At 37.9% G+C, this 23,726-nt stretch overlaps 1 protein-coding gene across 1 annotated transcript in view; it reads left to right on the top strand.

Annotated features, from left to right (window-relative positions):
* Positions 1-23,726, top strand: part of RSF1 (remodeling and spacing factor 1) — a 78,002-nt gene that overhangs the window by 24,074 nt on the left and 30,202 nt on the right. The window contains exons 4-5 of the mRNA XM_012803706.2: positions 12,338-14,103; positions 16,122-16,328. Coding sequence (XP_012659160.1) covers positions 12,338-14,103; positions 16,122-16,328 — 1,973 coding nt within the window. The remainder of the gene's footprint in view (positions 1-12,337; positions 14,104-16,121; positions 16,329-23,726) is intronic.

Consider the following 23,726-nt stretch of genomic DNA (forward strand, 5'->3'; position numbering starts at 1 on the left):
GGCTATTTTTTGGTTGCAGCCGTCATTGTTGTTTGACGGGCCCGGGCTGGATTTGAACCTGCCACCTTAGGTGTATGTGGCTGGCGCCTTAGCCACTTAAGCCATAGGCACCAAGCCAAGGGAACCATTTTTAAAGCATCTTGTATCTGCAAACATTACTTGAAAACAAGGAACTATGCCTTTTCATATAGTATATGTATTAAGTATTGCTTTTATCAAAAATCCTGATTATTGCCCTCTTTATATCATTTTATATGATTTCAAAATTCTTCTATTTGTAAGTCAGATTTCTTTTCTACATGTGAAAGTTAAATTAGTAGGCTACTTCAGTAAAGCATAATAAATTTTAAAGTAGTCTGAGCTCCCCATTGCATTTCCAGACTTTTTTTAGGCTTAATATTATTTGTTCATTTGGTCGCTCACTTTGGTCATTCATTCATGTTTGCTTATTCCCAAACACAATTAAAAATCAAAAGCAGAGAAAATGTGAATTAGAAATAAGCCCAATAGACATTTAATAGGCAATTATTTCTATTAGGAGACCTTAAGTTTGACCCTATCTTAAAGGGAGACTCATTGTGCAGTTTGAAGTAGAAAGAAAACAAAGCAAACTTTTCCATAAAGTAAAGCTCTTTCTATTATTTAATGCTAAAATTTCTTTGTGGGACCTCATAGTAGTGGATGGGGGATTTCAGCAGTAACAACAGCTAACATTTATTGGGCACATCCTGTTTTCTTTGCAGTCTACCAAATGCTACATATGGATTTTCATTTAATCCTCATAGCAACTTTTTGAGGTAACTACTGTTATTATTATTTCAATTTTACAGTTGAGGAAATTGGGACATTTATAAAGTTGCCCTCAGGTCATTTACATAATAAAGTGTCAGAGCCTAAATTTGAGCCCTAAACCTGCTAAAGCCTGTGCTCTTTAACTAGAATGATCTAGAGTAGTATGTCTCAAACTTTAATTCACTTGTTGTTTACCTAGGGAACTTTTTAACATACAGGATCTTATGAAATAGATCTTGGCTGTTTGCTGGTTGACCATTTCAACGAAGACCTATGTGATATTGATACTACTGGACAGAGGCCCATACTTTGAGCAGCAAGGTTTATATAGTCAATATTCCCTAACTTCTGAAACAAATGCACCAATGTCTTTTATAACTGTTTCTGAAAACATTTCTCAATGAATGCAGATGTTATAACTCTCAGATAACTAAAGAGAAAAAGGTCTGTGGGGAGGATCACATCTTTTGAAAAAGCAGAAGAGGTAGAGCTGGACATTTAATTCTCTCTTGTTTTCTTCCCTTTTAAATAGGACTTCTCTGTTTCTCTTGCTCTAACAAAAAAAATGTTTCTTATCCATTACGTTCGTTAGTTAAATCAGTATTTGTTGTATACCTACTTTGTGCTAGGCAAGATTTTAGTCATGGAGTTCAGTAAGCAAAGCAGACTAAATTCCTTGCTTTTGTAAAACTTGCACTAAACTGGATAAAATAGTAACACATAACACCATTTACCATATGCTGATGTTATTCTAAGTGCTTTACATATATTAAGTCATATTATCTTCACAAAAATACATACTAAGTAGTGTCATATTATAATACATACTAAGTCATGTCATATTATAATACATACTAAGTAGTGTTATATTATTACTTCCTTTCTTCCAGTTAAGGCAAATAAGACAAAGAGCCATTTAAGTAACTTTTTTTTTTTTTTAATTAAGACAGGGTCTCACTCTTTGCTCTGGGTGGAGTGCTGTAGTGTCATAACTCACAGCAACTTCAACCTTAAGGTTGAAGGCTTGAAGCCTTGAAGCCTTGAAGACTCTTCAAGGCTTAAGAGTTCCACTTGCCTCAGCCCAAGTAGCTGGGACTATAGGCACCTGCTACAGTAATGCCTGGCTAATTTTTCTTTTTTTAATAGAGACAGGGTCTCAGTCTTGCTCCGGCTGGTCTGCAACTCCTGACCTCAACCACTCCACCTGCCGTGGCCTCCAGAGTGCTAGGATTACCGATATGAGCCACCACACTGGGCCTTAAGTAATTTTCTTAAGGTCATGAAGCCTGTTAGTTGTTAGGTCTAATACTCAGACCTGGCAGTCTGTCTCTGGAGTCCCCATGCACATTTGATGCTGCACTTGCATATAATTTCAGCTCCTCTGTCCTCTCAGATGTTATTATTGTAATGTATTCCATGGCAAGATCAAAGAAATATGATTCTGGTTTATTATTTTAATTACTTTGAGATATAAACAAACGTTGTTTGGCTGTGTTAGAAGAGGCCAAGTAAAATGGAAAGGAGTAGGTTGAAAGCTGGAAATAGTACCTGGGAATGTTTCACACAGTGGTAAAGCAAAGTGTGTCAAAAGTTAAAAGTTAAGTGTGGCTGTATATTCAGAAGTCAGGCAGCAAGATATAAAGATAAGTAGGCACTGGAGAGAGAATAAACAGCCATTCTTATTCTTGTAGCTAAAGTAGATTTTTCTTTAATCATTAGTTAAATTGTCATGCCTGTATCTAATCTTGGTAAGAAAAAAAAATTTTTTATAGGTGCTAAGGAGAAATGTATTATCTATAAAAGTAGGTAAAATGTTCAAAAATGGCAGCATGCAACCTAGAAAATCCACCAGCTGTATAATTAAGTTGGTTTTGTCTCAAAGACAATTAGAAATTCCTTCTAAAAAAAAAATCTAAATTCCCTAGACTGACATTCAGAATCTCATAATCTGGCCTCTCTCTTTCTAGAGTTAACTCCTGTTTCTTACATAAACATGGGTTCCAGGTTATTCAGATGCTTGCTTTTGTTTTTTCTCTGTGTCTTGGGCTTTCCTCTGTGTCTTAATGTTGTTCTCTCCCTCAGATATTGTTCCCCTCCTCCCTAAAAAATCTGGTTATACTTGACTGGCTATCTGAAATCCCCCTTCCTGATCCCTTTTCTAGGACTTTCTTTATATCACTTTTATCTCATTTATGTGAGGGCCAGGCATGAAGCTCTCAAATACTTGAATCATTATTCTTTTAACTATGGTAGATTTACAAATAAATGTTAGGTATCATTTAAACCCTTGTCTGGCTCTTTAAGATCCAGTATGTCAGTTCAGGCAGTACACTACCTGGATGTTATTGATCTTACAGAATGTTGTGAAATTTAATGTCTATTTTTTTACTTTATATTAGGTACTGCATTTTAATTTAGAAGGGACCAAAAAGTTAAAAAGAAACTTCTGTGGAAAAACAAAGTTGAGGGAAACTCAGCTGATCTTTACTTGTGGTTTTTTTTCCCCCTACTAATTGGGAAAAGACTGTCCATTTGTCAACTTTTGTAGTCATATACTTCGGTCTACATGTACACAGATAAGGGAGTGTTGTTTTAGAATTTCTTGTCAAGAGAATTTGTAGCTCACGGATCTAACTTGGCATGGAACTTGTTTGTTTTAGTTTTTATAGTGCTGCTTTGTTTTTAATAAAGCAAAGACCAAATTCACCATTTTAAAGTATAGTTTAGTGGTTTTAGTATATTCACAGAGTTGTGCAACCATAAACAGTATCGAATTCCAGAATATTTCCAACATCCCACAAAGAAACTATCTGCTCATTTGATAGTCACTCACCATTTCTCCTTTCCTCCAGGACCTAGAAACCATTGATCTACTCTGTGTCTCTGTGGTTTTGCCTCTTTTGGACATTTCATGTAAATAGAATCATATAATATGTGGCCTCTGTGTCTGGCGTCTTTCCCTCAGTGTAAGGTCTTCCAGGTTCATCCATGTTGTAGCATGTGCCAGAACTTCATTTCCTTTTATGGATAAATAATATTCTTTGTATGGATATATCACATTTGTTTATTTATTCATCACTTGCTGGACAGTTTGGTTGTTTCCACTTTTTGACTACTTGAATAATGTAGAACATACATGTACTAATTTTTGAGAGAACATATATTTTCATGTGTAATTTTTCTTTAAATTTGAAGTGGCTGTCAACTTCTAAAATTAAAAATTAGAATAATTGGCAACTATGGACCATCATTTCCACCTATAAAAAATGGACTAGGCTGGCATTGGTGGCTCATGACTATAATCTTAGCACATTGGGGAGAGTGAGGCAGGAGGATTTTATAGAGATAGACTCTCTCTCTGAGTCTCTCTAAGCAAGAGAGAGTCTATCTCTATGAAATAAAGAGTAAAATTATCCAGGTGTGATAGCATGTGCCTATAGTCCCAGCTACTTGGGAGGCTGAGGCTGGAGGATTATTTTAACAGAGGAGTTTGAAGTTTTAGTAAGCTACGATGATGCCACTGTGTTCCAGCCTGGGAGACAGAGTAAGACCCTGTCTGTCTCTCTCTTTTACACACACACAGAAGGAGGAGGTGGCTCTGGCTGCTGAGCAATGGTTGCTCCTGCTTAGGTGATAGTCACACTGTCCAGTTTACCATAGTCCGTCCCTGTATCCTCTGTAATCTTAGCACATTGGGGAGGGTGGTCAGTGTTGTATAATTAGCTTCGTAGTTACATTGTGTTTACATATAGTACAGTTAACATGAAAATAAAACACTATGTTCATATCTGTGAACATTGAAAAAACAAAGGTGGGGCCAGGTATGTTAGCTCACGCCTATAATCCTAGCACTCGGGGAAGCCAAGGCAGGTGGATTGCTTGAGCTCATAGGTTTGAGACTAGCCAGGCGTTGTAACGAGCACCTATAGTCTCAGCTACTCAGGAGGCTGAAACAAGAGAATCGCTTGAGCCCAAGAGTTTGAGGTTGCTATGAGCTGTGATGCTATGGCATTCTACCAAGGGTTACAAAAGTGAGACTCTGTCTCAAAAAAAAAAGAGAAAAGAAAAAAATGGGAGAGAGGAACTAATTGTTCATAGAAGTGAAGAATATCAGTATAGTAATAATAGGTAAAAAGCAGAGAGATAATCCTCCTTTGGCCACTGTTAACATGTTATCTGATATAAAGCATACAAGATTCATATTTTAATGTCATATATTAGTCTGCTTTGGCTGTCATAACAAAGATGGCTTAATGATAGAAATTTGTTTTCTCAAAGTTCTGGGGCTAGAAGCAGCAGATTTGATTTCTGATGGAGGCTTTCTTTTTAGCTAACAAATGGCTGCCTCTCCCCATGTCCTCACGTAGCTGCCTCTCTGTCTGTGAGGAAAGCGATCTGGTGTCTTTTCCTCTAATCTTAGGAGAGCACTATTCCTGTCATCTCAGGACCTTGTTTGTAGGACTTCCTTAAGCCATAATGACTTCTGAAAGGCCCCATATCTAAATACAGTTACACTGGGGATTAGAGCTTCCATTTATTTGTGAATTTGTAGGGGACACAGTTAAGTCCATACCATGTGGTATTATGAAGCTATCCATCGTAAAAATTATAACAGTTAATAGAAAAGATACCTGATGTAGAAATTGGAAGGGGTAGGGAAAGGACTGAAATTTCAAGGAGATTTGTTTTCAAATGTTAGGATGTGCAGCTATATATTCTTTAATTATTCTTATTTTTTTTAACTAACCCCAGTCAACCTTGTTGTTCCTTTATTTTAAACATATATTTATTTATTTTTACTTATTTTATTTTTTTGATACTGAGTGTCACTTTGTTGCCTTTGGTAGAGTACAATGGCGTCATAGCTCACAGCAACCTCAAACTCTTGGGCTCAAGTGATCCTCTTGCCTCAGCCTCCCAAGTAGCTGGGACTATAGGCGGCCCACCACAATGCCTGGCTGTTTTTAGAAAGGTCTTATGCTCTTGCTTAGGCTAGTCTTGAACCCGTGAGCTCAGGCAATCCACCTCCCTTGGCCTCTCAGAGTGCTAAGATTACAGGCGTGAGCCATTGTGCTCAGCTAAACAGCTACATATATTTTAAGAGAAAAATATTACATATGTGGGCAGTGTCCATATCTCAGTGGGTAGAGCCCTGGCCACATACACCAAGGCTGGTGGGTTCAAACCTAGTCTGGGCCTGCTAAAACAACAATGACACCTGCAACAAAAAGATAGCTAGGTGTTGTGGGGGGGCACCTGTCGTCCCAGCTACTTGTGGGGCTGAGGCAAGAGAATCGCTTAAAGCCCAAGAGTCTTAAAGCACAGCACTCTACCCTGGGCTACAGCTTGAGACTTTGTCTCAAAAAAAAAAAAAAAATTACATATGTATAACCTTTATTTATGTAGAGTGCAGCAAAAAGCACATCAAACTGGAATGAGCATTTGCATAAATAAGTACATTGGAAATACTCTTGCTCATGATGAATAGATACCTTGTAGCAAATGAGACAAGATATTAAATCTTTTTTTATATGATTTCTATTGTACTTGATGAAAGTACAGATATGAGTAATATTTATAATGATTTGTTATTTGTAATATTAATGAGAATTTTAATATGAGTAGAAATAATAGGGATATGGTTCCTTAATAAGCCTAACTTTAGAAAATGGCTATTTTTGTATTTGAGTGTAGATAGGTCAAAGTTACTGAATGTAACTTACGTGTGATCCTCCTTTGACCATTTTGAACATAATATTCAATTAAAGCTTAAATTCAAGATGATAACATTTTGGAAAGATAACATTTGTAAAGATAAAGGAACTTGAGTCACTTCATTGTGTCATTATGTAGGGACATTTTTTGTCTAAAAAAGTTAAAAGTAGATCACGGCGTAGTCATGGTAAACTTGTGAGCTAGATAAGCTCTCAAAGCTTGACCCATATTGCAACATTTAGTGTTTTGGAGAAGTACTTAGAGCAGTTCATATGGCTATCCAGGATCTGTTTTCTCCCACGTCTCCCACGTAACAACTTCAGGAGCAAGTATGTGGGATTCACATTGAGTTGGTGTAAGAATCCCTTTAGCTTCAAAGCCTTATGTTCTGTAGACACCAGCATGTGTTATTAACAGCTCTGCAGTTCGAGGGTTCTCACTGCATTCAGGAGAACCCAACACATGACATCCTTATCCTGTATTTTTTTTTTTTTTTTGAGACAGAGCCTCAAGCTGTCCCCCTGGGTAGAGTGCCGTGGCATTACAGCTCACAGCAACCTCCAACTCCTGGGCTCAAGCGAGTCTCCTGCCTCCGCCTCCCAAGTAGCTGGGATCACAGGCACCCGCCACAACGCCCGGCTATTTTTTTTGGTTGCAGCCGTCATTGTTGTTTTGGCGGGTCCGGGCTGGGGATTCGAACCCGCCACCTTAGGTGTACGTGGCTGGCGCCTTAGCCAGTTGAGCTATAGGCGCTGAGCCTATCCTGTATTTATATTTCGTTCTTATTCCAGATTGCAGGATTTAAAATTTTTTTCAGATTATTTATTTCTATTTTTAATTGACAAATAAAAATTGTATATATTTTAGGGTACAAAACATGACGTTTTGAAATATAGTCACATTGTAGAATGTCTAAATCAAGCTAATTAATAGTGTGTTGACTCTTGTGGTGAGATCACTTAAAAATCTCTCAGCATTTTCAGTTATATAATACATTGTTGTAAACTCTACTCATCATGCTATACTGTAGATGTTTTTTCTTTTCTTTTTCTTTCTTCTTTTTATTTTTGAGACAGTCTCACTCTTTCAGCTGTGGGTAGAGTTGTGGTATCATAGCTCACAGCAGTGATCTATGCTTAAGCAAGCAACCTTAAACCTTTGGGCTCAAGCGACCCTCTTTGCCTCAGCCTCCCAAGTAGCTGGGATTACAGGCATGGGCCACAGTACCTGGCTAGTTTTTCTATTTTTAGTAGAGACAGGGTCTTGCTCTTGCTCAGGCTGGTCTCCAACTCCTGAGCTCAAGCTATCCACCTGCCCTGCCCTGGCCTCCTACAGTACTATGACTATAGGTTTGAACCACTGCACCCAGCCTATACTATGTATCTCTTGTACTTATTTTCCTATCTGAAATTTTGTATCCTTTGACTAGCCTCTTTCCAGCTCCCTCCCAATCCTCATCCCACTGGTACCATCATTCTATTATCTGATTCTATGAATTTACCTTGTTTAGATACCATATATATGTGAGAACATGGAGTGTTTCTCCCTCTGTACATTGGGATTACACACAAAAAGACAATTTTATATCCAGCATCTTCCACTTAACATTCTACCCTAAAACACAACCATAGTAGGGACAATACCTAACAAATGAAACATTGTAACCTAATTGTTTTTACCTTCACTTTAATCTGAAATTAAAAAATGAAAAAAACCCATTCAACCCTAAGAATTTCCCCATGTCTTTAAAAAAATTTTTAAGAAGTTTCCAGATGTAAAGGAAGCCCTCTAATAAATATTTATTGAACAGTTACTGAGTTGGTTGTACCTAGTTTGTAATAACACGAACCACGTACAAACCTGTACAGAAGAACAAAGTTCTTTCCATCTTATTTAGAAGCTTTAACCATTATCACTAAATAAAAACTTTGCTGATTGGTTTGATTAAAAATCTCATTGCCAGGGCGGCACCTGTGGCTCAAAGGAGTAGGGTGCCGGCCCCATATGCTTGAGGTGGCGGGTTCAAACCCAGCCCCACCCAAAAAAAACCTGCAAAAATAAATAAATAAATAATTTAAAAAACCTCATTGCCTTTTTTTTTTTTTTTTTGAGATAGTCTAATCTGTTGCCCTGGGAGGATTATGGTGACATCCTAGCTTACAGCAACCTCAACTTCCTGGATACAAGTGATCCTCTTGCTTCAGTCTCCCAAGTAGCTGGGACCACTGACATGTGCCAGTCAGTACACCCAACTAGTTTTTTTATTTTTACTTTAAAAATTTTTTTTGATACAGAGTCTCTAGCTATTGCCCTGGGTAGAGTGCAGTGGCATCACAACTCAAAGCAACCTCAAACTCTTGAGCTTAAGTGATTCTCTTGCCTCAGCTTCCCAAGTAGCTGGGACAACAGGCGCCCACCACAGTGCCTGACTATTAAGTTGTTGCAGTTGTAATTGTTGTTTTAGCAGGCCCAGGCCAGGTTCGAACCCACCAGCCTCAGTGTATGTGGCCAGCACCCTACCCACAGAGCTATGGGCACCGCCAAGTTTTTCTATTTTTAGTAGACATGAAGTCTCACTCTTGCTCAGGCTGATCTTGAACTCCTGCACTCAAGCAGTCCACCCTGCTTGGGCTCCGAGAATGCTAAGATTACAGGTATGAGCCAATACACCTGGCCCCAAAATCTCATTACTTTCCTCTCCCACTCCCCTTTCCACCCTGCCCCAAGACAGAGACTTGCTTTGTTGCCCTGAGTACAGGGCAGTGGCAGCATTGAGCTCACCTCAAACTTCTGGGCTCAAGCAATCCTTCTGTCTCACCCTCCCCAGGAGCTGGAACTTAGGACACTACCAAGGCTACCACGCCTGGCTAAATTTTCTGGGTTTTTGTAGAGGCAGAATCTTGATTTTGCTCTCAAACTAAAACTCCTGACCTCAGGCAATCCTCTCACTTCAGCTTCCCAGAGTACTAGGATTACAGGCTTGAGCCACCACACTTAGCCTGGCTTTTGAGTTTTAATTTCTTAGATTACTGTTGGAATTTGAATATTTCAGCATCTCCAAATTGTTGGTTGACATCCATGGCTAAATTTGGGGGGGGGGAGGGTTTAGTCTTATTTTTATTTTAAAGGGTCTTCTAAGAATTTATTGATCCTTCCTCTATTCTGTGTATCTAAGTATCTATGTCCTTGCCCAGATCTTACTTTGTAAGTTGGTGAGATACACTTCAAAGAATTTACAGTTAAATATTCTTTTGGAGTTATGTAATAATACTTTCTGTTAATATAAACCATATCATAAAAGGTATTGATGTTACTTGTCAACAGTTAGGCTAGAATTCATTGCCATTTCATTTAATTCTAATATTAGCCAACATTGAGGGCTTTGTCCTGTGCCGTTCTTGTGAAGACCTTGTATGTAGTATTGAATGTAATCACTGTCAACACAGGAAATAGTTACAGATATTTTAATCATTTTACAAATTAGGAAGAATAAGGTAAAGAAGAATCAAAATTTCTTTGTAGGTAAATAAACAGAGTAAAACAAAAAAGCAATACTAGCTTTAGGAAACCTTGAATTTTCTGATGTGACTGAAGTTTATGGTAAGGAGAGGGGGCCAAATAATAATCACTACCAGGTACTCTATAAAAGTGCTTTACAAACTTCATTTTCTAAAACATCCTGTCAGGTGTAGGTGTAAGTATTTGTGTTTCAGTTTTAGAGAGCTTAGAGTCTGAAGAGACTTAGGAAGGTTCAGATAATTTTCCCATGCTTGTATAGTTGGCCAGCGTGAAGGTGAAATAAGCTAATTGAGGTCTGTCTGAAATAGTTCAAATAAAAAATAATATAAACTACCTATGCACATGTATCCCCCCCCCCTTTTTTTTTGAGACACGGCCTTACTCTGTCACCCAGGCTGGACTGCAGTGACAGTCATAACTGGAGAAAACCTCAAACTTCTAGGCTCAAGCAGTTCTCCTACCTCAGCCTCCTAAGTTGCTAGGACTACAGGCGTGCACCACTGTGCCCAGCTAATTTTTAATATTAACTCATGATAAATACTTAGTATTAAGTTGAAAGTATTTTTAAACATAGTAATCTATGTTTTAACTGTTAACCAGGATGTTCATTTAATTAGGTTTCCTGATATTCTAACCAATCTCATTAAAAAATTTATTAAACCTGTTTTATCAGTTTGACAAGGAATACATGCAGATTTGATCAATGCTGATCAATGTCTTTTAAGTATTTTAACAGCCTACCTTATGGTATTAACAGTGTGGAGAGGCAAGAATACTACTGATTGGAGTTACTTTAATCTCAGGCTCTGATTGGTTTTCAAAGTGATTGGATATAAAAGAAAGTGGTTTGTAATGAAAATATTCACTATTAATAGAATATTGAATTTTCATTTTAAAAGACATGTCCTACTTCATCTCTTCACTTTAATCCATCCCATTTATATTCCTATGAGAGAAATCATATTTATGCCTTTTTTTTTTTTTTTTGGAGACAGTCTTACTATATTGCCCTCAGTAGAGTGCTGTGGCGTCACAGCTCACAGCAACCTCAACTTCTTGGGCTTAAGTGATTTTCTTCCCTCAGCCTCCCAAGTAGCTGGGACTACAGGTGCCTGCCACAATGTCTCACTATTTTTTTCTTGTTGTTGTTGTTGTAGTTTTCATTGTTGTTTGCCAGGCCTGTCCTGGCTTCAAACCCACCAGCCCTGGTGTATGTGGCCAGCATCCTAACCGCTGAGCTATAGGCACCAAGCCATAACTATGTTTTATAGACTTGAGGAGAATCTGTTCAAAAGTTTAGAAAGAAATTCATATCCTTGTACAACTTGGCTTAGAATTAAGGTTTTTCAGTAGCGAGGATAAGTTTAAGGGATAAAAAATGTAGGTAAAATTAGTAGTTAATGAATTCTGAAAAGAGAATCTGAGCACAAATGCAATCTCTTGTAATCCCATTCAGAGATTATACTGTGTGGTATTTACTGGATATGGCTTTTGTTATGTTTAAGTCTCTACAAATATCAGGTGTTCCATAACAGTGAAAATACATAGACAATCCTGTAAAAAGAGGAGTAGATCGACAAATCTAAGTAATTTTTTGTATAGTCTAAATTTATAAAATAATTATGCAGTTTGATAAAGTAAATTGTAATATAAGCACATTGAAGAATATTATATAACCATTAAGGTTCATTTTTATAGAAGACATTTAACATCATAAGAAAATGCAATGTTTCAAATGAAAAAATTGAGGCAGCATGATCCCAACTTAGTGAAAAATATACAAGACCAGAAGAAAGTAGTCTAAAATATAACTGTGATTGTCTCTGGATAATAGGATTATGGCCTTTCTCTCTCTCTCTCTTTTTCATTTTCCCACTGCCATGCTCATTTTATCTCAGTGAAATGAAGTTATCAATGACTAGCAAAGAATAATTGTGAGTTTATAAAACAAATATGGACTTTTGGGAATGTTTTATCTAGTATTTTCAATTTCGTACTTTTGAACTATCTCTTGACCTTCAATAAATTATTTGAGCTATATAAATATTTGCATTCCATTGAGAACACTGAAGCTAAAAGTTGAAGAAAGGAGAAACCCGAGCCTTTGTAAATAATACTATTTTAATATCTAGCAGTTACACTTTGAAGTTTTATAATTTTCTTCATTGTCAGATTTTATTTTTTATTGTCAGATATTCAATGACAATGTCATCTCTTTTAGATACAAACTTCAAATGGAAATATGTATTAAATAGTAAGTCTTACATTTTATACCTTCTATCCATGTAATTAAAGTTTTTCTGATTTTTAGAGGAACTGAAAGAAAATGAAAAGATGAAAGGTGACGAGCAGCCAGTAGATTCAGAAAACTATTCTTCAGCCAATGTTCTAGAAGAGACTACTGTGAAAATAGAAAAAGAAGATGAAAAGGAACTTGTAAAACTGCCAGTCATAGTGAAGCTAGAAAAACCTTTGCCAGAAAGTGAGGAAAAAAAGATTATTAAAGAAGAAAGTGATTCTTTCAAGGAAAATGTTAAACCCATTAAAATGGAAGTGAAGGAATGTAGAACAGATCCTAAAGATACCAAGGGTGGCTTGGAGAAGCTAGTGGCACAGGAGCCTGAGAGGATAGAATTTGGTGGCAACGTTAAATCTTCTCAAGAAATTACCGAGAAATCTACTGAGGAAACCGAGAAACTTAAAAATGACCAGCAGGCTAAGATACCACTAAAAAAACGAGAAATTAAACTGAGTGATGATTTTGACAGTCCAGTCAAAGGACCTTTGTGTAAATCAGTTACTCCAACAAAAGAGTTTTTGAAAGATGAAATAAAACAAGAGGAAGAGACTTGTAAAAGGGTCTCTACAATCACTGCTTTGAGTCATGAAGGAAAACAACTGGTAAATGGAGAAGTTAGTGATGAAAAAGTAACTCCAAATTTTAAGTCAGAACAAATAGAAACAAAGTTTTATGATGTAAAGGAAAATAGCTATATCCCCTCTAAAGACAGAAATGTTACCATGGAGGGAAATGGAGAAGATTCCTTAAATTCTGTCATAGTGAGTATGAGAGCAGGTGAGCTGGAGAAAGAAGTGGTTCCTTTAGGGAAAGATGCGGATAGTTCATTATCAGTCTTGGAGACTCAGAGTCAAGAAGGGCAGGCAGAGGAACCTAGTCCTCCAGAAATGGAAACCTCTCTTGAATCTTCTGAAATGGCAAAAGATTTGTCTTTAAAAACTGCTTTGTCTACCACTGAGTCTTATACCATGAAAGTTGAAGAGAAGTGTCCCAAAAGTAAGAAGGATAAGCGCCCACCAATCATAGAATGCTTTGAAAAGTTAGAAAAGTCCAAGAAGACTTTTCTTGATAAGGACACACAAAGATTGAGTCCAATACCAGAAGAAGTTCCAAAGAGTACACTAGAATCAGAAAAGCCCGGCTCTCTGGAGGTAGCCGAACCTTCTCCACCGTCTAATCTGACTGACCACTGTGAGAAACTAGCTTCAGAAAAAGAAGTGGTAGAGCTCGTAGGTTCTGATGAAGGTCAATCTGTGAAAAAAGTTGACTCAGCAATTTTACAAGAGGATTGTGAGTCCATGAAAGTAGAAGTAGATAATCTGGACAATGCAAAGACCTCTGGCATAGAGGATCCTTCTGAAACAAAGGGTTCTATGCAAAAAAGCAAATTTAAATATAAGTTGATTTCTGAAGGAGAATCCACTGCTGCAGAAAATACAGAGATAACCTCTGAAAGGCAGAAAGAGGGTATCAAATTGACAATTAGGATATCTAGTCGGAAAAAGAAGCCAGAGTCTCCCCCTACAATTCTGGAACCAGAAAGCAAGCTAGAAAAGACAGAAAAGGAAGAAGAGAAAACTGTGGGCCGAACTTTAAGGAGGTCTCCGAGAATATCTAGACCCACAGCAAAAGTGGCTGAGATCAGAGATCAGAAAGCTGATAAAAAAAGAGGGGAAGGAGAAGATGAAGTAGAAGAAGAGACAGCAGCTTTGCAAAAAACTGACAAAAAAGAAATTTTGAAAAAAACAGAAAAGGATACAAATTCTAAAGTAAACAAGGTAAAACCTCTACTCTTGAGTTTTAATTTTTAATTAAAATATCTTTCTGTATTTTTGGCTTTTGCTTTTGGCTAAAACTTAGGCCTCAAAGACAATTTTAAAAAAATGTATCTTTATTCCTTGGAGATATCTTTTCACAGTAATTATTTCCACATATTAAATTTCATACTGTATAATCTTGTCTTCTCTTAATTTTTTTTTGAGACAGAGTCTCACTTATTAACCCTCGTAGAGTGCTGTGGCATCGTAGCTAACAGCAACCCCCAAATCCTTGGGCTTAGGCGATTTTCTTGCCTTAGCCTCCCAAGTAGTCGGGACTACAGGCGCCCACCACAATGCCCAGCTATTTTCTTTGTTGCAATTTGGCCAAGACTGGGTTTGAACCCGCCACCCTCAGTATATAGGGCCGGCGCCTTACCCACTGAGCCACAGGTACCGCCCCTCTTAATTTTTTTTTATTACAGGCAGTATAGAAATAGATTCTCTTTGTAAACTATTCAAGTAATACCCAACCTGTAGAATTATAAAATGAAAATTCTTTGTAACTATTATTAACAGTTTGGGGTACATCTTTCCAATCCTTTTTTCAGGCATTCATGTGTATATCTATAAATAAATTGGATCGTTGGATCAAATATGTTCATTTTTCTCTGAGTTTTTAACTTAACAGTGTGTCTCTGAACTCTTACCATCTGAGTAGATAGTCTTCCTTTTGTTTATTAATGGCCACACAATATTCCATAGTGTGGATGTACCTCAGTTTATTTAACCACTCCCTTATTGATTGACATTTAGGTTGTTTCCAATTTTTGACTATTACAGGCAGTGCTGCATTGAAGATCATTTCGGACATGAGTGAGTATTTCTTTAGAATAGACTTCTAGAGTTGGAATTGCTGGGTTAAGGGGCATGTGTATTTTAATTGTTAATAGTTATTACCACATTGCCCTTCAAAAAGGCCATGTTAAAATACTGTCTATTATTACCAATCTATGAGAGTATTTACTTCCTCCATTTTATTTATTAGTCTTTAGTCTTCGGCCAGAATCTTCTTTTCAATGGCCCTTGTATGTTAAGCAAATCTTTTACAAGTCTTTTGCCTAGCCTTTGGGAGTTTCTTATAATTAAAAGTGTTACTTACACTTTAAATTTATTTTCAGTGATTGGATTTTTCTTGCATTATAAGTTAAGGCAAGAGAATCACTTGAGCTCAAGAGTTTGAGGTTACCGTGAGCTGTACTCTACCTAGGGTGACAACACTCTACCGAGGGTGACATAATGAGACTCTGTCTCCAAAAAAAAAAAAAAAAGTTTTCCCTTTTATTGTTAGAATTACTTTGTTTTTTGCTAGAAACCGATGGTATAGGAATGAACTAAAATATGAGTTAAAAGAATAAAAAAAAAAGCAGTAAAAAGCTATTAATCTAATTGTAAACTTACTCCCAAAATAATATATTTTTAAAAGTTTGTCAGGAACTTTGTAAGCAACTCTAACCTAGTTTAAATTTTTAAGTTCATCACTAATGGATTTAAATCATATATAGCAATATATGAGAATATAGTCATCATTCTGTTATATTTCAAATATCTATGGCCTTTGACCCAGAATCCTCTTCAAGGAATTTATCCTACTACAGAGATGTATGTAAAAATTTATATTTATAGGGATAACAGTACATTGTTACTAAAAGTGAAAAAATGGGAAACAACTAGCTAAATGTCTAATAGAGGATTAAATAAATACGGTTATATGGTGGCATTTATATGATATCAGGAGAGTGTTTCTTGACAAAAAATATAAAAATGCTCATTATAACTCCATTTTTTAGACAGGCAAAAATGTAGAAAAATTACAGCAATATATACCAGAATTTAATGGTAGCTACATCTGGTGATATACAATAATTTTCTTTTTTTTCTTGTGTATTGACTCAATATTCTGTAATAAGTATATAAGCAGCGATATTTTAAGCCATTCTTATTATATAAAAATATTCCAATTTTCTATTTTATGCAAGGTAAAGCCCAAAGGAAAAGTTCGATGGACTGGTTCTCGAACACGTGGCAGGTGGAAATATTCCAGCAATGATGAAAGTGAAGGGTCTGACAGTGAAAAGTCATCTGCAGCTTCAGAGGAAGAAGAAGAAAAGGAAAGTGAAGAAGCTGTCTTAGCAGATGATGATGAACCGTGCAAAAAATGTGGCCTTCCAAACCATCCCGAACTAGTAAGTATTTAATGTAAATGAACGATATTTGTGTTATGGTTACGTTGTGGTTGCCCAGAGTAGCCTAACTTGTTGAATTTTTAATGATTTTAAAAGAACTTATGTGGCTCAGTGCCCATAGCTCAGTGGTTAGAGTGCTGGCCACATATACCTGGGCTGGCAGGTTCAAACCTGGCCCTGGCCTGCTAAACAACAATGACAACCGCAACAACAAAAAAAATAGCCAGGCATGGCCAGGCATGTGGGAAGCTGAGGCAAGAAAATTACTTAAGCCCAGTAGTTAGAGGTTGCTGTGAGCTGTGACGCCACGGCACTCACTCTCCTGAGGGCAACATAGTGAGACTGTCTCAAAAAAATTAAATAAATAACTAAATAAATACAACGTATCTGCTGCAAAGTTACCTTTATTTCTGTTTCTCAAAGCCTAGGGAGGCCGTGATCATGATCCAACTTTCATTCTACCCAGCTTATACGCTGGTATTTTCTCTACTTTATAAGGATGCACCCTAATCTACTCTCAGAAATGATGGACTTGTTCAAGTACTTCTTTTTTTTTTTTTTTTTTTTGGAGGCAGAAGCCTCAAGCTGTCCCCCTGGGTAGAGTGCTGTGGCATCACAGCTCACAGCAACCTCCAACTCCTGGGCTCAAGCGAGTCTCCTGCCTCAGCCTCCAAAGTAGCTGGAACCACAGGCACCCACCACAACGCCCGGCTGTTTTTTGGTTGCAGCCATCATTGTTGTTTGGTGGGCCCGGGCTGGATTCAAACCCGCCACCTTGGGTGTACATGGCTGGCGCCTTAGCCTCTTGAGCCACAGGCGCCGAGCCAAGTACTTCTAATCTAATCTTATTCTTCAATTTTTTCATCTTTTCCTTTAAATTGCTTTATAATGGCCTTTCTGTCAGACAGGGTAGTCCTGCCTACTCAGAAGGCTGAGGTAGAAGTATCCCTTCAGCCCAGGAGTTTGAGTCTAGTCTGGCAACAAAGTGAGACTTTGTCTCAATAAATAAATAAGTTACTAAATAAATAAATTTCTTACTTCATAATAGTATTTCTGAAGTGCTGGCTTTTAGTAAATTAGGCCTGAAGGCCTTGTTGCCTTCCTTTAAAAATGTATCCATCAAATAGTAACCTAGTAGGTCTTTAAATAAGCAGTGTTAAAAATAGTTTTAGGAGAATAAATTATGGACCAGGTATATATTCAGAAGAATAGTATCAAGTTTATATGGAGCTTCATTACCCAGAAATTAAGTTCTTCAAAGATGGCCTAAATCTAGAGAATCAGTTCCTAACTTGGGTTTGTGGATCACTATGAAAGTTTTGAGAGACACTATATTATGGTGCATTTTTTCACTTCCAAAAAACACAGTCAACAGCATCCTTTCTGATTCATCTGTGTAAGTTTCAGCTTGCTGGGCTTATTGGTGTTCCTGGGAGGGCTTTATTTATTCATTCATTTATTTATTTATTTTTGAGACAGTGTCTCACTATGTCACCCTCTGTAGAGTGCCGTAGCATCACAGTTCACAGCAAACTCTTGGGCTTTAAGCAGTTCTCTTCCCTCAGCCTTCCAAGTAGCTGGGACTACAGTGCCCAGCTATTTTTTGTTGCAGTTGTCGTTGTTGGTTAGCTGAACCGGGCCTGGTTTTAACCCACCAACTTTGGTATATTTGGCTGCTGCTGTAACCACTGTGCTACAAGTGCCGAGCCTTCATTTATTTATTTTAAGTTTCTTGAATTTTGTGTATTTCAAAACTTTCATAATGACCCATGTCGGTCATGTGCAGTTCATAGTCTGTTGAGGAAACAATCTCATTATACCTGATTTTATGCAGCTATGTAGTTCTTTTAAATGAATACTTTAAAGGCAAGCTCTGACTACTAAGTAGAAAGAAATGTGAAGCTAGCTCCACTTAGGTAGCATTATGTAGAGCAGAAATGTTTTGAGATCCTCTAAAATTTAGAACATTCATAAGAGGTATGGCTCTTCTTTTTTTTTTTTTTTTTAACAAAGAAAACACTGTGATATGATGAGAAAAGCATGTGGTTAGATAGCATGCATTCAGATCCTGTTTGCACCACTTACCAGGTGTTATCTTCTCTGTATCTTGATTTCTTCATTGTAAAGTGAGACTCATACCACATACTTCTGATGGGTGTTTTCAACAACTCATGAAGTTGCTTAGCACAGTTTCTGATATATATTATGTGCTAGATTAAATTTAATCCTGGTTTATGTATTCTTTCTTACTGTTAAAGTCATATCTGGAAACTAAATTCATCATTTAGATTTATTACATCCAATAGTTTCTGAGGGCTCAAGTAAAAGATATAACTTAGAACTATAGCTCTGGGCCAGGCAAGGTGCCTCACGCCTATAATCCTAGCACTCTGGGAGGCTGAGGCAGGTGGATTACCTGAGCTCACAAATTTGAGACCAGCCTGATCAAAAGCAAGACCCTGTCTCTGCTAAAACTAGAAAAACTGAGGCAAAAGGATCAATTGAGTCCAAGTGTTGGAGGTTATGACATCACACCACCCTACCAGGGCAACAGCTTGAGACTCTGTCTCAAAAAGAAAGAAAGAAATATAGCTCCGCAAATAGATGTTGAAATTATTCTGAGAAGATCCATGTATACATTTTATTATCATCAAAGCAATGAAAGTCAAAAATTTTGTCTGGAGAAAGGCCAAGAAAGATTCAAGGGTGGCGCCTGTGGCTCAAAAGGGTAGGGCGCTGGCCCCATATGCCAGAGATGGCAGGTTCAAACCCAGCCCTGGCCAAAAAAAGAAAAAAAGAAAGAAAAGATTCAAGATGGTATTCTTTTCTACTCTCTAAATCATGAAAAAAGCAACACTTGTGTTCTCTCCCTACCATTTCCTAATGTCTCTTTAAACCAGCAGTTCTCAGCCTGTGGGTCATGACCCACAGGAACTGTATTAAAGGGCCGCAGCATTAGGAAGGTTGAGAACCACTGCTTTAAACTAAAAGAGCGGCTTGGCAAGGTGGCGCATACCCATAATCCCAGCACTCTGGAAGGCCGAGGCGGGTGGGTTGCCTGGGCTCATGGGTTGGAGACCAGCCTGAGCCTGAGCGAGACCTCGTCTCTAAAATTAGCCAGGTGTTGTGGCAGGTACCTATAATTCTAACTACTCAGGAGGCTGAGGCAAGAGGATCACTTAAGCTCAAGAGTTAGAGGTTGCTGTGAGCTATGATGCCATGGCAATCTCCCAAGAGTGACAAAGTAAGACTCTGTCTCAAAAATAAATAAATAACCTAAAAGAGTGCATTTAACTAAGGCAGCACTAGCACCCTGACAAAAGGGTGTGAGAAAATAAGAAGGAAAATGAAAGTGAGCAGAAATTATATTAAAGAGAAGGCGAGGCAGCACCTGTGGCTTAGTGAGTAGGGCGCTGGCCCCATATACCCAGGGTGGTGGGTTCAAACCCAGCCCCTGCCAAACTGTAACAAAAAAAGGAGCTACTATAATTCCAGCTACTCGGGAGGCTGAGGCAAGAGAATCACCTAAGCCCAAAAACTGGAGGTTGCTGTGAGCTGTGATGCAACAGCACTCTACCCAGGGTGACAAAGTGAGACTGTCTCTAAAAAAAAAAGGAGAAGGAGAAAGTTTTGGAGCATGCACAAGATTTTTATTTATAGTGCATTTGACCATTTTATTAAGTACTTGGGAAATCTCATTGCTGGTTACTGTGCCAAGAAGAATGATACTAGAACCTGAGGATCCCAAAGGTAGTGAATTTCTTATGTCTAGTGCTTAAGGAAATTAAAATATCAAGCAACTATTATATATAAGTGGTAGGAGTATGATACTGAGCTAGAGAGACATGACCTTTGTCTTCATTGATCTTAGAGTAGAAAAACAATAAATTCATAAGTAGATATAGAACTCTAAGGGATTTCCCATATGCTTTAGTCAAAATAATGGATCATTACCTGAGACTTGGAAATCTTATATGGAAATATTTATTTGGTGAGATTTTACCTTTTTTTTTTTTTTTTAAATGAAGTCTTACTATGTTGTCCTAGTCTTGAACTCCTGGGCTCTCCTGGGCTGGACTTAAGTGAACTTCCTGCCTTGATCTCCCAAAGAGCTGGGGTTATAGCACTTCAGCTAGCCCAGGATTTTTCCTTTATTGCAGAGTAGACACAGTCTTTATTTTAGAAATAAATTCTAAATGTTTACTTGGAATTTTGTTATTTGAAATTTAGATTATGTTTGACCATAAAATAAGGTGATAAATGGAATTAGGTGCCCATGTTAATCCACAGATGCCTGTGTAATCAATCATAAAACTCAAGTGTAATACTAATTTACCTTAGTACTGGAATCTTGGGAGCAAGAGGTGGTACATTGTATGGCTCCACCATCACCTCCCCCCAGAATTTCAGAAACTTCATGTATAAGTGTGGCTAATAGGTCCTTACTGTCAGCAAAGCCAAAAGCTAGAATGACCCCTACGGTGCTGGGTTAGAAGTGGAGATACTAGTATGAACTTATACTTATTTTAATAATAGGTACAAAATATATATACACATATACATACATATATTTCTTAGCTCTGCCGTCTAAGAGAGACCTTAGAAGTAATGATATCTAGTAGCAGTGAGCCCCAGAGCACCCAGATCTTGGTTTCTAAATACTATTCTCCAATAATAGAATGAGGGCTTCTTGGAGAAATGCTGATTCTAAGGCTTGGAAAGGAAAAATACAAGATATGCCTGGAGCATTAGTAGTCCTAGAAGGTAAGAAAGTACTTTAAAAACAAAAAAACATGCAGATTGAGTGTAGTGGCTCATGCTTGTAGTCCTAGCTACTTGGGAGGCTGAGGGGAGGGGATTGCTTGAGTCTGGAGTTTGAGGTCGCAGTGACTTGTGATTGTGCCACTGCATGCCAGCCTGGGCTATTGAGCAAGACCCTGTCTCAAAAATAAAAGTATGCAGGCAAGTCCTAGGACACAGGAGCTGACCTGGAAAGAGCTTCCATTGTGCCCATGGCTGGAACAATTCCAACAACAAATTTAATAATGATAGTTTTAGATTATAACCCAAAGAATAAAATAAATGTTTATTAGTTCATATTGATATAAGTAAAGAATGGAATAAACAAATAAATGGGGAGAAGGGACATATTTTACTTACATGATTTCCAGATAACAAATCTAAAAGACATGAAAGAAATAGAAAATCACTATCTGAACCATACAGTAATTAATAATTGTTGTACACAAGATTCCCCCCATGGGCTCAGTGCCTGTGGTTCAAGTGGCTAAGGCGCCAGCCACATACACCTAAGGTGGCAGGTTTGAATCCAGCCCGGGCTGCCAAAAACAACAATGATGGCTGCAACCAAAAAATAGCCGGGCGTTGTGACGGGCACCTGTGGTCTCAGCTAAGGCAGGAGACTCGCTTGAGCCCAGGAGTTGGGGGTTGCTGTGAGCTGTGATGCCACAGCACTCTACCCAGGGGGACAGCTTGAGGCTCTGTCTCAAAAATAAAAATTAAAAAAAAAAGATTCCCCCCATGAATCCTGAAACCAGTGGGCAAAACTTTAAGGAAAGAAAAGATATTTGCATAGTTTCAATGTATCTCCTGCCAAAAATATTTATTTATTAAATTAATAATTACTATAGTGAATTTATACCAACAAATTTTTTGATATTCTTACCTCTAGAAAACTTAATTACCCTCCCCTTGAGTGTGGTTTATCATGAAAATAGAGTATAAAAAGTACAAAGTAGGCTCAGAGCCTGTAACTCGGCAGACAGGACACTGGCCACATACACCAGGGCTGGCAGATTCAAACCCAGGCTGGGCATTGTGGCGGGCACTTATAGTCCCAGGTACTTGAAAGGCTGAGGTGAGAGAATCACTTGAGCCCAGGAGTTTGCGGTTGCTGTGAGCTGTGATGCTGCATCACTCTACCAAGGGCAACATAGTGAGACTCTTGTCTAAAAACAAAAAAAAAAAAAAAAAAAGAAAGTAAAAAGTAGTAACTCTTCAATGGAGAAAACCAATGGGTACTAGTTTATCCAAGTGATCAAAGTTGGTATCAGCATACTGGTACATATTGATCATGTACACCTGATGGGATATGAAGAGCAGGGCACTTCAACTTTCTTCAAAATCCTTAATCTTAGTCTACGCATGTGAACACATCAAACAAACTCCAATTCAGGGACAATTTGAATTGGTTTATAAAAAATGTTTGAGTAATATTCTTCCACTGTTAGTCATAGAAAAAGACAGAACTAAAAACTGTTACAGATCAGAGGAGACTAGCAAGACATGACTAGATGTAATCGGTATCCTAGATTCAAAATCAGGAAAAGGACATTAATGGAATAACTTATGAAATCTGGATACAGACTGTTGTTTACTTTATGACATATTGCTGTGTTAATTTCTTCATTTTAATAAATATACCATGAGTACCTAAGATGTTAACCTTAGTGAAATCTGGGTAAAATTGCTATCTTTGCAACTCTTCTGCAAATATAAAATTATTTAAAAATAAAAAATCAGCTGGGTGGCGCCTGTGGTTCAGTGGATAGGGCACCGGCCCCATATACTGAGGGTGGCGGGTTCAGGCCCACCCCTGGCCAAACTGCAATAAAAAAATAGCTCAGCATTGTGGCAGGTGCCTGTAGTCCCAGCTATTCGGGAGGCTGAGGCAAGAGAATTACCTAAGCCTAGGAGTTGGTGGTTGCTGTGAGCTGTGTGACGCCACGGCACTCTACCAAGGGCAATAAAGTGAGACTGTCTCTACAAAAAAAAAAATAAATTAAAATAAATTAAATAAATAAATAAAAATAAAAAATCAGCTGATGGCTCAGTGCCCATAGCTCAGTGAGTAGGATGCTGGCAAGTTTGAGCCTGGCCCAGGCCTGCTAAACAACAATGACAACCAAAAAATAGCCAGCCGTAGTGCTGAATGCCTGTAGTCCCAGCTACTCAGGAGACTGAGGCAAGAGAATCACTTAAGTCCATGAGTTTGAGGTTGCTATGAGCTGTGATGCCACAGCACTGTACCAAAGGTGACATAGTGAGATTCTGTCTCCAAGAAAAAAAAAATGTAGCTGGGCATGGTGGCTCACACCTGTGATCCTAATAGGCTGAGGCAGGTGAAGTGCTTCAGCTCAGGAGTTTAAGACCAGCCTGAGCAAGAGTGAGACGTGTCTCTAGTAAAAATAGAGAAAAACTAGCTGGGTGTTGTGGCAGGCACCTGTGGTCTCAGCCATTCAGGAGGGTGAGCCCTGGAGTTTGAGGTTGCTGTGAGTTATAATGACAGACACCACAGCACTTAACTGAGGGCGAGTTAAACATTTATGAGTATGCCATGTTAACTTTTAGATATTTGGTTATTTTAAATTCACACAA

This window comes from Otolemur garnettii, unplaced genomic scaffold, assembly GCF_000181295.1.
Source record: "Otolemur garnettii isolate 467f Iridium unplaced genomic scaffold, OtoGar3 scaffold00001, whole genome shotgun sequence".
In the NCBI taxonomy this organism is placed as follows: domain Eukaryota; kingdom Metazoa; phylum Chordata; class Mammalia; order Primates; family Galagidae; genus Otolemur; species Otolemur garnettii.